Source organism: Oreochromis niloticus, linkage group LG4 (assembly GCF_001858045.2).
Source record: "Oreochromis niloticus isolate F11D_XX linkage group LG4, O_niloticus_UMD_NMBU, whole genome shotgun sequence".
Taxonomy (NCBI): Eukaryota; Metazoa; Chordata; class Actinopteri; order Cichliformes; family Cichlidae; genus Oreochromis; species Oreochromis niloticus.
Genome location: NC_031969.2, coordinates 21,890,570 through 21,905,587, shown reverse-complemented (window position 1 = coordinate 21,905,587; position 15,018 = coordinate 21,890,570). Strand labels below are relative to the sequence as shown.

The 15,018-nt window shown below is 43.0% G+C and overlaps 2 protein-coding genes across 8 annotated transcripts in view; both read left to right on the top strand.

The window, feature by feature from the left end:
* LOC100695492 (immunoglobulin lambda-1 light chain-like) overlaps positions 1–6,122 on the top strand; it is a 36,453-nt gene extending 30,331 nt beyond the window's left edge. For all 7 annotated transcript variants that reach the window (XM_025906268.1, XM_025906264.1, XM_025906269.1 and 4 more), the window contains one exon: positions 5,800–6,122. In XM_025906268.1, coding sequence (XP_025762053.1) covers positions 5,800–6,122 — 323 coding nt within the window. The remainder of the gene's footprint in view (positions 1–5,799) is intronic.
* Positions 6,123–8,768: 2,646 nt separating this feature from the next.
* LOC100694959 (immunoglobulin lambda-1 light chain) lies at positions 8,769–14,313 on the top strand. Its single transcript, XM_025906303.1, has 4 exons — positions 8,769–8,891; positions 8,983–9,305; positions 13,168–13,201; positions 13,879–14,313. The coding sequence occupies exons 1-4, from the start codon at positions 8,852–8,854 to the stop codon at positions 14,199–14,201; spliced, it is 720 nt and encodes a 239-aa protein (XP_025762088.1). The 5' UTR covers positions 8,769–8,851; the 3' UTR covers positions 14,202–14,313.
* The last annotated feature ends 705 nt before the right edge of the window (positions 14,314–15,018 follow it).

Genomic DNA, 15,018 nt, shown 5'->3' with positions numbered 1-15,018 from the left:
GCGCGCCGTCACGTGATGTAAACAAACATGGCGGCGCCCAGCAAGCTGCCGCGAACATAACGCCTAAGTTCACCGGCAAGACGCCATAGGAAGTGTTTGTTGCACAGTTTGAGCTGTTAGCTGTTGCAGCTGGCTGGTCTGAGGAACATAAAGCTCTCCAATTGGCTTTGTGCCTGTGTGAGGATGCAGCTGCATGCCTGCTGCTGCTGACCGAGGAGCAAAGGGGAGATTATAATGCTCTGATTGGGGCACTTCAGAGACGTTTCGGGCAGTATAACCAACCGGTGCTGCTGAGGTCGGAGTTCCACAACAGACGCAGATTGCCAGGAGAGCCCCTTCGCATTTTGGCCCACGAAGTCGAGTGTCTTTGCCGGAGGGCGTATGACAGCATGCCACCATCAGTGCAGGCGGAGTTAGCTTGGGACCAGTTCCTGCAGGCCCTGAGCCCTAAAGGGCTCCGTATGCAGACTCAGCTTGCTCGACCGGCCACGCTCAGTGCGGCCCTGGAGCTAGCGTTGGAGAGGGAGATGCTTGCAGGATCCTCTGGGGGCGCTGATGACACGCATGTGGTGAGGGCTATGTCAGCACCTGCGGAGCAGATGGAGATGCCGGCGGGCCCGTGCAGTTTGGTTCACACGGCTTCTCTGCAGTCGCCTTCCCCTCGGGCTGGCCCACGCCGCCGACCACAGAGCTGCTGGGGATGTGGACAAGTCGGACACCTCATCAGGCAGTGCCCCAAGCTTGCAGCGGTTCAGGGAAACGCCCACGGGCCCGTGTAGGTGGGAGTACATGGGCCAGGGAGAACGACTTCCCCACACCACCGCCATTTCCACCCAGTGCGGTCATCGCTGTGGGCTGGACCCAGGTTGGCAACTTTTGCCATGTTCCAGTGATGATTGCGGGGGTGTCCTGTACGGCCCTTCTGGACACGGGGTCCAATGCAACGCTGGTCCGACCCGATGTCGTCCCAACCGGAGCTGCTGTGCAACCGACTAATGTGCGACTTAAGACTGTGACTGGGGATCTGGCCCCAATTAGAGGGAGGGGAGTGTTCCAGTTTAAGGTGGGGGACCTCGGTGTGCCTTATGCTGCCTGGGTGGCTGACGTGCAGGATGCCTGCATCCTTGGGCTGGATTTTTTGCGAGCCATTGGTGGTGTACTGGACTTGGGCAAAGGCTTCCTCATACTCCCTGATGGGAAGAAGGTGCAGCTTATTCCTCCCCCGGTCTGCCCAGCATCTGCCGCAGCATCCACCTCCACCTCGGAGACCCCCGCAGACCCGCCAGCAGAACAGCAAGCTTGGGAGGAGGAGAGGCTCTCAGCAGTGAGGAGCATCTGGTCAAAGAACTGTGAAGGGCTGACTCCACAGCAGCAAGAGAGACTATGGCAGTTCAAAGTCCTGAGCTTTGGTCTTTGTAACGCTCCTGCTACCTTTGAGAGGCTGATGGACAGTGTGCTGGCTGGTGTCCCACTGCAACGGTGTCTGGTTTACCTGGATGACCTTCTAGTACACGGGAGCTCCTTTGATGCTGCCCTGGATGCCCTGAGACAAGTGTTGGGGAGGGTGGCGGCTGCAGGCCTGAAACTGCACCCCGACAAGTGCCACTTCATGAGGAGGGAGGTGGAGTTTCTGGGCCACAAGCTGGGTCAGGAGGGCATCGGCACTTTGGAGGAGAAAATTCACACCATTACTGAGTGGCCCACACCAGCGGACCAGAAACAGCTCAAAAGCTTCCTAGGACTGGCGTCTTATTACAGGAGGTTTGTGAAGGGCTTTTCCTCTATAGCTGCACCACTCTTCCGCCTGCTGCAGAAGGACCGTGACTTCATCTGGACCCAGGACTGTCAGCAGGTATTCAACACCCTCCGCAGATCACTGACAGAGTCCCCAGTCCTCGCCCCCCCTGACCCCACCCTGCCTTTTGTCCTGGACACTGACGCAAGCAATGTGGGGCTGGGAGCTGTGTTGTCGCAGGTTGGGCCGGAAGGTGAGAAGGTGGTGGCATACTTCAGCCGGGTCCTGAACAGGAGTGAGCGGCGCTACTGTGTCACACGACGAGAGCTGCTGGCCGTGGTGGCAGGGTTGAGACACTTTAAGTACTACCTGTGTGGCACATCATTTGTTATCAGAACTGATCATGCCGCCCTCCAGTGGCTGATGTCTTTCAGGGAGCCAGAGGGACAGGTGGCTCGCTGGCTGGAAGAGCTCCAAGCCTTCAATTTCACTGTGGAGCACAGAGCAGGGACGCACCATTCTAACGCAGACGCCCTCTCTCGCAGCCCATGTGCTGCAGCTGGCTGCCGTTACTGTGAGAAGCGAGAGGAGACAGAGCGGGAACTCACAACAATGGATGGAGCAGCACAGCTCACCTGCAGGGCTCTTCTGGTGGTGGATGCAGTGGAGTGGAGGGCACGGCAGGAACAAGACACTGACCTGCTGCCAGTCCTGCAGTGGCTGGAGAAGGAGGAGCGACCCCTTTGGGATGAGGTCACTGGGTTTTCCATCTGTACCAGGGGGCTGTGGGCCAAGTTTACAGCTCTCAGGCTGAAGGAGGGGGTGTTGGAAAGTGCCTAGAAGGATCCTGCCACAGGGGAGGAGAGGTGGCAGGTTGTGGTGCCAAGGTCGCTGAGGTCAGCTGTGCTGGAAGCCTGCCATGGGAGCACTGGCTCCGGCCACTTTGGGGTCTCCAAGACCCTCCGCCGCCTCCGCCAGGGCTACTACTGGGGTCAGCAGCGGAGGGATGTGGAAGACTTTTGCCGCAGCTGTGATGCATGTGCCTCACACAAAGGGCCACAGGACCAGTCCCGGGCTCAGCTTCAGCAGCAACCAGCAGGAGCTCCAATGGAGTGAGTAGCTGTGGACGTCATGGGCCCATTTCCTCGTACAGACAGAGGAAACCGCTATGTCCTTGTGGCCATGGACTATTTCACCAAGTGGCCGGAAGCATATGCCATCCCAGATCAGGAGGCTGAGACTGTCGCTGATGCATTAGTGGAGGGGATGTTCAGCCGCTTTGGAACAGCAGAGACCCTCCACAGTGACCAGGGGCGTAACTTTGAGTCCAAGGTATTTGCTGCCATGTGTGAACGCCTTGGGATTAAGAAGACCCGCACCACCCCACTTCACCCCCAAAGCGATGGACTGGTGGAAAGGTTTAACAGGATGCTGGCCCAGCAGCTAGCCATCCTTACCTCAGAACACCAACGGGACTGGGACTACCATCTTCCCCTTATCCTCATGGCCTACAGGTCGGCGGTGCAAGACTCCACCCAATGTACGCCTGCCCTGCTCATGTTAGGGAGAGAGCTGAGAACTCCTGCAGAGTTGGCTTTTGGGAAGCCCCCGGACGCGCCAGAGGCACCACCAGGCCGGGACTACGCAAGGAGGCTGCAGGACCGGCTGGATTCTGCACATTCCTACGCCCGGGAGCAGCTGGCGAAGGCAGGCCTGCGCCAAAAGAGGAATTATGACATCACCACTAAGGGGAGGCACTTCCGTGCTGGGGAGCTGGTGTGGGTCTACAGCCCAAAGAGAAAGAAAGGACGGTGTCCTAAACTGGATAGCAGCTGGGTGGGGCCCTGCAGCGTCCTGGAGCGAGTGGGGGAAGTTGTTTACAGGGTGCAGTTGCCTCCTAGAGGGAGGAAAGTGGCGCTGCACAGAGACCGGATGGCCCCCTATAGAGGGCAGTCCCTCCCCTCCTTCCCTGAGGGACGTGTACAGAGCTCCCATGACCCAGCACAGAGGGACCCCCGGCCGGAGCTGCGTTCCCCTCCCTCGGACTCTTCACCTCAAAGCCCCGATGCTCCGTGTACACCCCAGGGGCTCAGGAGGTCAAGGAGGGAACGTAGGCTACCACCCTGCCTCAGAGACTGTGTTGTTCCCTCGGGGACGAGGAACTTATTGCTGGGGGGGCAGTGTAACGATGGTTAAATGTTATGTTACAGTCAGGTTGGTTATCTCTGCATGCTGTTGTTTCTTTAAGATACATGTTTGGTTGTGTTGCAGGAAAAAGGGGAGTTAATGTGTGCAGGAAGGGGAGGGGGGTCCTTGTTGTGTGTGTGACTGTGCGGGGCTGAAGTGTGGTGTTGTATGAGAGCACTCTCCCCGGAGTTAACGGCCCGTTTGCCTATGTCGCCGAATAAACGGACAAACTGAGACCAAAACGTCTGGTTCTTGAGAACGTTACAATACTTTGTTATTGATGACTGATGAATAAAAAGAAAAAAAAAGAATACAATACAGTTCTAGAATTGTGTTGAATGTCATTAATTAAGTAGATAAGCAAAAAATGAAACTAGATCACAAAAAAATAACAAAATAAAATGAAACTCAAAATACTGGGTCACATGACCCAGGAACATGACATTAATAACAAAAGCACTAATTTGAAATTAATAAGATTTTGACATGAATAAAGATTTTTTGAGTATTTGGGTTTTCTCTTATTTCAATAGCAGTTAACAGTGTTACTAAAGTTAAAAATTAATTTTAAGGGATGAGAAACTGGCCCAACAGTTTTCTTTGAAATGAAAGAAAATGATTCACAGTAGCGGACATTGTATGAAGAAACCTGTAGAATTAAATCCTAGTCATATTTTATTTTGGAAAAATTTAAAAAGAAATTCAGTGTTGGATTGTTATTTCAATATATTTTTGCAGACTGTTTTTCATTACAAATATTCTGTTTAGAATAGAACAGAATACAATAGCTTTTTATTGTCACTGTTACAAGAACAGTGAAAGGCAGTTTGGCATCTCTCCATGTGTGTGGAGTACACAATAGCAGACAAATTTACATTTACACAAGAAGATGTGTACAAGTTATACATACACCTGCAAACATACACGCACATACATACATTTATGTATATATACATCCGTACATACATACACACACACACATATTTCCACATACACGCTTACATCATCTATATACATACACATACATGCCATCTAACGAGCCGGTGCATTGAGAGGTGCAGTGTGATCAGTGATATTGCACATTGAGTGGGGTGGGGTGGGGGGTGTTGGAACTATACTAAATAAGGTTATAATAAATACAGTTTAAAGAGGTAAGGGTGTTGGTTGCATTGAAGTATAAATAGAAATACGGTTTATAAATAAGGTGTAATGTCCATGAGTGTTGGCAGTGCAGTTATCCTCCAATCAGGGTGGAGGTAGGGCATGTTTGACAGCCTGTGGGTAAAAACTTCTGTTGAGTCTGTTTGTCTTTGACCTGATGGACCTGTAGCGTTTACCAGAGGGAAGGGGAGAAAAAAGTGAGTGTCCAGGGTGTGAGGGGTCTTTGATGATGATGCTGGCTTTCTGCTGAAGTCTGCCAGTATAGATGTCTCTGAGGGGGGTTAGTGAAGTGCCGATTGCCCGCTCTGCTGCCCTCACCACGCGCTGCAGTTTCCTCTTGTCCTCCGCGGTGCAGCAGTTGAACCAGAGTGTGCAGCAGTAAGTCAGAAGGCTCTCAATGGTGGAGCTGTAGAAGTTTACTAGCAGTCTTTGGGGTAATTGGGCCTGACGTAGTTTCCTGAGGAAGTACAGCCTTTGTTGTGCTTTCCCTACCTGGTGGGAGATGTTTGTGGACCAGGTAAGGTCGGCCAAGATGTGGACTCCGAGGAACTTAAAGCTTTCTACCCTTTCTAACTTTTATTTACCGTTTATTCCATATTGACTCCCGTTGATTGATTTCTTTCATTTTCATTGCTTAATTTCTAATTTCTCATTATCTCCTTTCCTTTGATTTTTCTTTTCTTTTTTAAAAAAAATGTCAGTTCATGTATTTTCAGGCTCCAGCCTCTCTCCTCCTGTCCTGACAGTCTTCCCTCCGTCCAGTGCTGAGCTCCAGTCCAACACAGCTTCTCTGGTCTGTCTGTCCAGTCAGTCTGTGCCTTTTGCAGATGTGAGCTGGTTGGCTGGTGGGAGTCCAGTGAGCAGTGGGATCTCTACCAGCACTGCTGTTCAGAGACCAGACCAGACTTACCAAATCAGCAGCTCTCTGACCATCCAGACATCAGATTGGAACATGGATAAGGTTTATACATGTAAAGTGTCCTTGGGCTTACACACTTTACACAAAATTATGAAGAAGTCAGAATGTCCCACTGAATAGTCGAGGATCAGAATGTGCATTTACAATATGCCTCTATATGCTTCTGCTGTTTGCTAAGTTTGCTGCATGTTCTGTCTACCTTATATACCACGTAAAGATGTAGAGAAACTTATTCATGTATTCATCACTTCAAGACTAGATTTTTGTAACTCTCTTTACTTGGGACTCCAATTTTCCCTCCTTCAGCGATTGCAATTGCTACAAAATGCCGCAGCACATCTCTTAACCGGCACTAGAAGGTATGATTCCATAACCCCTGTTCTAGCCAACTTACACTGGCTTCCTATTAAATATCGATTTGATTTTAAGATCTTATTGTTTACTTATAAATTTCTAAATAATAGGGCGCCTAATTACTTAGCTGATCTCCTCTGTCTGTATAGCCCTAAGAGAGCACTAAGATCATCAGGTCAGCTGCTCTTAGTGCAATCTAGATCTCGGCTGAAGACTAGAGGAGACCGTGCCTTTGCTGTTGCCGCACCCAAATTATGGAATAATCTTCCTCTTGACATTCGCGCATCTGAGTCTATTCAATCTTTTAAATCACATCTAAAACCTTACTTGTTTAACCTAGCATCCGAGGCTAATTAGAGTGATTTTCATCCAGCTCTGCATTTGCATTATGGAATTATTTTATATCTGTAATTTATATTTTTTATATTGTGATTTTGTCTGTGTTATGGTATTACTGGAAAGCACTTTGGTGTACTTTGGTCTTTAAATGTGCTATACACATAAATTTGATATAATTTGATATGATACATGTTAGAAATCAGAGTAAAGCAAAATGTTTAAGTCATGTGTTTATTTGCAGATATCCAGAGAAACTGGTATTTTTCATATATCAATAAAAGCATTGGATATACAACATTTGTTTTACTTTTTTAGTAAGCAAGAATACACTTTCAAAGTAGCCACTAAAACCATTCAGAATGACTAACCTGGAATTGTTGCATTTTAGTAAGGTGAAGATATGAGAACATAATTAGCGTGTAACCACATTTAACTGTTTAACTCTAAAGAAATGCTCTGAAAATGCCTGTTTTTCCATATCTGTAGAATGGAGAGTATCATTACACAATTCTGCTTGAAAACTCAAAGGGAAAGGTGACACTGGTTTAAAACGTCAGTTGTAAATTTGTAAGTAAATCTTCACACTCAGTTAATGAAGCATCACATCTCCTCCTCCCTCTCTTCCTGTCCAGGATACATCTGCAGGTCTCAGTATCTTTATAACTTCATGCAAATGAAGTTATGTCAGCTCTCTGTAACATTAGATGGGACTTTCCTCAACTATAAAATGTGATTTGTATTATTATATTTTCAGGCTACATTTCACTATAATTTGGTAAATTAAAGGCAGTTTACCTCTTTGGTTTGTTCTATGAACTTCTCATAATAAAATAAACAAAATGGAGTCCAGCTCTGTAACTAATCTTCACTGCAGCTCTACTCTCAACTCTACTCTTATACAGTTCACTTGGTCTTCAGGAAGTCCCTGTATGCTCTCTTCTCTTGAGTATTGTTGTGCACCAGTAGGAACCTGGAATCCACTGGACCAGAGAAACACACTCCTCCACCATACTGGAGGAGTTGGAGTCCAGGTTTTTCTTCATGCTACCAGCTAAGACACTGACCATAGCCAAATACAAAACTAGTGAAGAAACACCCAGAAAAAGTAAAAGGGGAAAATGCCAGTGACTTCCACATGTAAAATCATTTCTGTTTTGATTGTTCTTTCATTATTGCCTGTGTTGTGCACCTGTTGTGGATTGCATTTACACCAAAGGAGCTGAAATGGATTTACAATCTAACAAACCTCTGCTACTTATCTGATCAGACCAGAAGTTTAACTTAGTTGATGCAATACTCTTAAAAAGTGTTTCTTTAATTTTTTTGGAACAGCATATATTTTCTGTACTTCCCTTTCACTGGATTTTCTTAGTGGTTTTTCATAGTTTGGAACTTTTCAGCTGAAAACTTAATGTTGCCGCAAATAATGCTAATATCATTACTGTCATTTTCTAGACTTTTCAGTTTTTTTTTTTATGGCATTTGTGGTTGCTGAATGCTCTGTGTATTTTCAGGCTGCAGCCTCTGTGCTCCTGTGCTGATTAACAACCCCCTCTGCTACTTAACTGCAGCTGGGGCTGATCAGCTCTATCAGGAGGTGACTTGGACTGGAGGAGAGAGCTGTGCTGGGAGAAAAGCTGCAAAAGCAGTCTGATCAAGTTAGTGTGAAAGTAGTCACTAACGTAACGTTTAGTGAGGTAAATATACAACAACCTCAGCATCATTAAAAATATCTAACAGTGTTCTCTACACGGTGATGAATTCAAATTTAGCAAAAGTTACATCAGGGCGTATTTTTTGAATAAAGCACAAGTTTAAGTATAAAATATAAGCAACTATAATCCTGCCTCATTTTAGATGTGGAGATGGTAACCATTCTAAAATTCAAAACAACAATCAAATAAACAAACAAACAAAAGGAATGAATAAAGGAAAAAAAGAAGAAGAAAACAACAAGACATTACCAACATCAGTGTTTATGAAAATAATGTTACTAATACAGGTTAGAGAAAGGAGGGAAAAATCCAGTGCTCCTCCTCCTGTCAGTCTCTCTGAGTTTCAGTGACATATTTAATGGTTCACACTTCCTCTCCTCCTACAGAAGGAGTCAAATCTCTTTCCAAATTACAAATCCATTCTCAACACACTGTGACATCATGCTGGTGACTCTCTGTGCTCTCATCACTGCTCTAACATGTAAAGAGTCTGAAATATACTGAAGAATAGACCTCATGTTAGATTTAAATATTAGTGTGTTTCTCTTCACTCTGTGTCTTCTTGTTTGCAGGTGTGAGTGGTGTGACGGTGCTGACACAGAAACCTCCTGTTTTATCAGTGAGGAAAGGAGAGACAGCCACCATGGACTGTAACCTGGGGACTGGTACTAATGCTGCTGCCTGGCATAAACAGATTCCAGGAGGAAGTCCTCAGCATGTAGTGAGGTTTTATCATGGCTGGAGTTCTCCAGGCTATGGCTCTGGGTTCTCTGCTCCAAAATTTACATCCACTCATCAGTCAACAACAGATTATCGTTTGATCATCAAGAATGTGGAGGAGGGAGACTCTGCAGTCTATTACTGTCAGACATGGGATGGCTCTGCTGCTAGTGGGGTATCACAGTGATTCACACTGTGACAAAAACCTCCTCACAGATACTTCTGCTTTTTGATGCTCTTTGCATCAAAGATAAAAGACACACCCAACAAACACACTGAAACCCCACCACCTTCAAATACTGTGTTATTTGTTTTTTATTGTAATATTAATCAGGAAAATCATGAAAAAAGCCAAGAGGGGACTATTCAGTCAAAACTACTTAAATAATGATATACAAAACAGGAGACCAATACTGTATGCTGTTATCTATAAGTAATATAACTTTAATAGACATCAGACTCCACCCTTTTTTTTTTCTTTTTTTTTTGTATATCGTGCCTGGCACTGTAGCAATCAGAATTATCAAGGCCAAGGAAAATGTCAAACAGATTTATTTTTTGCAAGCTGGTCGTTACAGCTTTTGCTATAATGGTCCACTTGATTGTCACAGTTTGTTTGATATTTATCATTTATGTATTGATTTCTTTTTTTACTTTTAAGTTATTACAATCAAAATAGACAGAACCAGGGGATAGGAAAGACGAAGAAAAGAGAAGTTGGGAAGAGGCTCAAGAGAAGGAGAGGGAAAGAAAAACAGAGAGACAAAAAGAAAAGACAATAAAAATCAGTTTGATCATCTGCTGGAAAAAAATAGAACAAGCAAAAAGAGAACAACACAGTATGGAAACCACAGCAACAACCAACATAAGCATAAGTAACAGTAAATAATAAATATTGAATCTTACTGAGCAGCACACAAGACCGACAAATCACGATATGTTTAGAGGCAGCAGCCAACCAATGGTGTATGTCTGTGAGTACCTTTTTGTACACACCTGTGTGCAAACAGATATTCACCATCAGCATTATGCACCAGGATTAGTACAGGTGCATCCTGAGTGTTAGTAACAGTGCTGCTCAGTTTCATCAGTTTGCAATAATATGTGTCACAGTGATAATCAGATTGTTTAACTCTCAAGATGTAGATGAGAGAAACTGGTATTTGTTTTTGTGAATCGTTTGTATCACAGTGATCTGTATTTGAACAATTTGTTCAGTTGTTCAATATTCATTAATGATGTAACATTTTATAAAATGTTCTCCTCCTAACCCTAACCACTCCGGTTTCATGTGACGTTACACAAAAGGTTATGCATTTTGTGTGTTGACTAATTATAACAGTTAATTGTAACAGTTAGTGGGGTTCTGCTCTGTTTACCACTGGTAATGGTTAAAGCATCAATAATAAATCTTAAGAACATAGAAACCAACTTATAATAATAAAATATAACACCACAATTTTAAGGGAGAGGACAGAGACATCACTGTCACCAATAATTATTAATACAAAAACAGAATTACCCTCTACTAAAGATAAGTTACCCAAAACATCACAAACTATCCAGGTTTAGCTCCTCCTCCTGTCAGTCTCTCTGAGTTTCAGTGTCGTATTTAATGGTTCACACCTCCTCTCCTCATCCTACAGAGGCAGTACTATTGCTTTCCAAGTTCCAAGTCTCAACACACACTGACAACATGCTGGTGACTCTCTGTGCTCTCATCACTGCTCTAACATGTATGGAACCTCATTTACATTTCAGATTAGTAGTTATTTGTTGGATTCACAAATGTTTGTGTTTCTCTTGACTCCATGTCTTCTTGTTGTTTGCAGTGGTGTGACGGTGGTGACACAGAAACCTCCTGTTGTATCAGTGAGGAAAGGAGAGACAGCCACCATGGACTGTAACCTGGGGACTGGTACTAACACTGTCTATTGGTATAAACAGATTCCAGGAGTATGTACTGAGGTTTTATCATAGCTGGGGTTCTCCAACCTATGGCTCTGGGTTCTCCTGTCCAAAATTCACATCCACTCATCAGTCAACAAAAGATTATCGTTTGATCATCAGCAATGTGGAGGAGGGAGACTCTGCAGTCTATTATTGTAAGACGTGGGACAGCTCTGTTGATGAGTACGCATCACAGTGATTTACACTGTGACAAAAACCTCCCGACTGATACTTCTGCTTTTTTATGCTCTCTTTTTCACATGCTGACAAAGGACCCATTAAACAAACTCAGTTTAAACCCACCACCTTCAAATAGTGTGTTTATTGTTATTTTTGATTTATTTTAATGTTCATCAATGAAAACTCAACAACTTCAGACAGTCTGCTAATAAATACTGAATTACTTTTTTTGATATATTTTAACATTCATCACTGAAAGTATAAAATATCGAGGAGTATAATGACCACCAACCACAGAAATTGCATATATATGTACACAATTATGTGCATTTTAAATTATGTGCATCTAACACAATTCAACCAATTATGTGCATGTTTTTAAATAAGAGCAATTTGACAAACGGTTTCCTAAAACTCTAAAACTGTCACATTGTAGCTGCAGTAAATGACATTAATCAACCTAAATGGATACTGATAAAGTTGCATAATGAGGTTTAAAAATGTTTCATATGATATAAAAAAGCAGCTAAATTGCATTTTATCTGTTGCGTCTCTTCTCACTACAATCGTTTTCATGTCTCAGCTGAATATTAAAGGATGTTTACACCTCACACTGACAACATGCTGGGGACTGTCTGCTCTCTCATCACTTCTCTAAAGTGTAAAACGTTCTTCTCATCTGTTTCATAGCCCATCTTTTTGGAGAAAGACATTTCACGCATGTTCTTTCTGTGTTTGTTGGTACATGTTAATGCAGCAGAAGTGTTTATCCAGATACCTGCTGTCCACAAGGGTTTTCGAGGTCAAGAAGGTGTTCTCAGCTGCAACATGGTTGAATGATGTTAGATGGTCTAAAAAATTTCCTGGAGGGTTTCCACAATTTGTCATTCTGGCAGCTCACTTGGCTTCCCAGAGGTGGGAAGTAAACAAGTACAAATACTTACTGTACTTAAGTACAAAGTTTTCAACTAGCTGTTCTCAACTGCAACATTGAGAGAGATGATAGGAATTCTGTTGGCTGTATAAATAAGGTCCTGGAGAAGATCATCTGTATGTTCCAAGATTTCTCCATTCTGACAGCTCACCCAGCTTTGAAATAATATTATCCTCAGAAAGATTAAACTCTACGTCCTCATCAAACATTAATTATCATTTAACGATCAAGTTAGCAGAAATAGAAGACACTGTACATATCACAGTTGTTCACAATGTGTCAGAAACCTCTTGAGCAGTACATATGCTTTCTTAGACTCATTCACTTGAGTACAGTCCAATCAAGAAAATGCAGAGTAACGTACAACTTTCAGATGATGTCTTATTTAACATTGCGTTGCTCATTTTTTAAATTCTTTTTTTACCTTTAACCTGCTCAAATACAACATTAAAAAAGCTGAAAGCTTTTATGTCAGCTGGTACAAACAGGTTCCTGGTTCTTCTCCTAATTTCTGAGATTTCATCATTTTCACAGCTCACCTGCATTTTGAGCAGGATTCTCCTCAGACAGATTAATATCTAAATCCTGACCAAACTTTGATTTCAAGTCTATTATCAATCATGCAGAGACAGGAGACTCTGGAGTGAGTTCCTGTTAGACATTGGAAGACTCTTCCAATAAAGCTGGTTCATAGTGAAGCAGACTGTGGCCAAAATCTTATTGAGAGACAGTACAGCTCTGATTAATGCTGGCCAATAATGAGGACTTTATTAAGTCTTGCACAAAAAAGTGACATGAAGGAATAAACATGACTACACAGAGAGAGAGAGACAGTTATAAAATACAAACAGATGAAGGGAATGAGATGTTTACAGTGAAAGTTGGTCTCTACAGGATGTTTCAGTTCCTCTCCCCTCATCAGTGACAGTCAGGAGGTTTTTGTACAGCCATGTATACAAACTGAATCACTGTGGTATTCGGACAAGGCACCAAGCTGATTGTGACAAGTAAGTACTTTTAAACTGATCATAAAACAAGAGAGATTTTGCAAAAACCTGCTGATGACTACTTAATTCAAAATGTTTCTTGTTTAGCATTATTTTTACGAGTTTGTACAATCTGAAATAGTTTCAGGTTGTCTCATATACAGGAGACATGAATTACCTTTGTTTAAAAAATGTGAAATGGTGTCAAACTATTTCTCTGAAAATGGTGTGAAATATGTCGTTTTTTCATTCTTATTGCTTTTAATTTATGTTTAGTTTGGCATTTCAAAAACATACATAGGCCCGTTTTCTCTTTCTTCAATAGTAGTTAACAGTGTTACTAAGGTTCAAAATTACTTTGAAGTGATTAGAACCTGGCTGTACACTTTTCCTTGACGTGAAAGAAAATTACCCACATTAGCTGACATGTAGAATTAAATCAAAGACATCTTACATGGAAAGTTAAACAGTAACTAATCATATTTTTTATTGTGAAAATATAAAAAGAAATTCAAATGATATGTTGGATCCATATATTTTAGCATTGTACATTAGTTTTGTTTTCTTCTAACTTCATAACAAATGTTATGTTTATTCCATATTGACTCTTCTTGATTTCTTCTGGTTTTATGACTTAAATTCCAATTTCCTGTCATTTATCTTTTTTTGTTTTCTGAACATCCTTCATGTATTTTCAGGCTCCAGCCTCCCTCCTCCTGTCCTGACAGTCTTCCCTCCGTCCAGTGCTGAGCTCCAGTCCAACACAGCTTCTCTGGTCTGTCTGTCCAGTCAGTCTGTGCCTTTTGCAGATGTGAGCTGGTTGGCTGGTGGGAGTCCAGTGAGCAGTGGGATCTCTACCAGCACTGCTGTTCAGAGACCAGACCAGACTTACCAAATCAGCAGCTCTCTGACCATCCAGCCATCAGACTGGAACATGGATAAGGTTTATACATGTAAAGTGTCTTTGGGCTCACAGACTTCAGAGAAAACCATCAAGAAGTCAGAATGTCCCACTGAATAGTCGAGGACCAGAATGTGCATTTAAAATCTGCTTCTTTACTGCTTGTGCTGTTTGCTCATTACAGTCTTTACATGTTAGACATCAGAATAAAGCAAAAGGTTTAAGTCATGTATTCATTTGCTGGTTTTTAACAAGTAATTAGAGGAATTTGTGTTTTGCATTAAATTAATAAAAGCATTGGTTTAAAACAAATGTGTTTTCTTGTGAATAAATGGGGAGTTGCGTCACTGTTTTGCACTAACATAAATTCAAGGTGACAGAAATGAACTGTTACATTTTAGAGAGGGGGACACAGAGGAAAAAAACACTCATAAGCACACAATTTTCAGTTGTGTTGCTCCCATGGTTAAAACATAAGTATATTCTGACATACAGACTATGTAATATTTGAACACTAGAGAGCATCATTTAATAATTCTTCATGAGTAACAGAGAGGGCAACTGTCACTGGTTTAAAATGTTGGTTATAGATTTGCAAATGAATCTTCACTCTCGGTTAGTGAAGCATCACCTCTCTGTGCTTCTGTTTCTTCGTGTCCAGGATGCACCTGCAGGTCTTAGTAACTCAAGTAAATGGCAAATAAGCTCCCTTTAAAATAAAATGGACCTACTGTTTTTAATGGAAATGTTTCAGTTCATATCATTTGATCATTCAGAGACAGCTGAGTATGGTACGATGTTTGCCTAAACCTAACTTACTTATTGTTAAAGAACACTAAATGAAGTCCAGTTATGAAACTAAAAATTTCTGCATCTTTCTGCTGTCATTTCTTGTTTTGCATTGAACATTAAAACCATTACACATAACCAGTAGGTA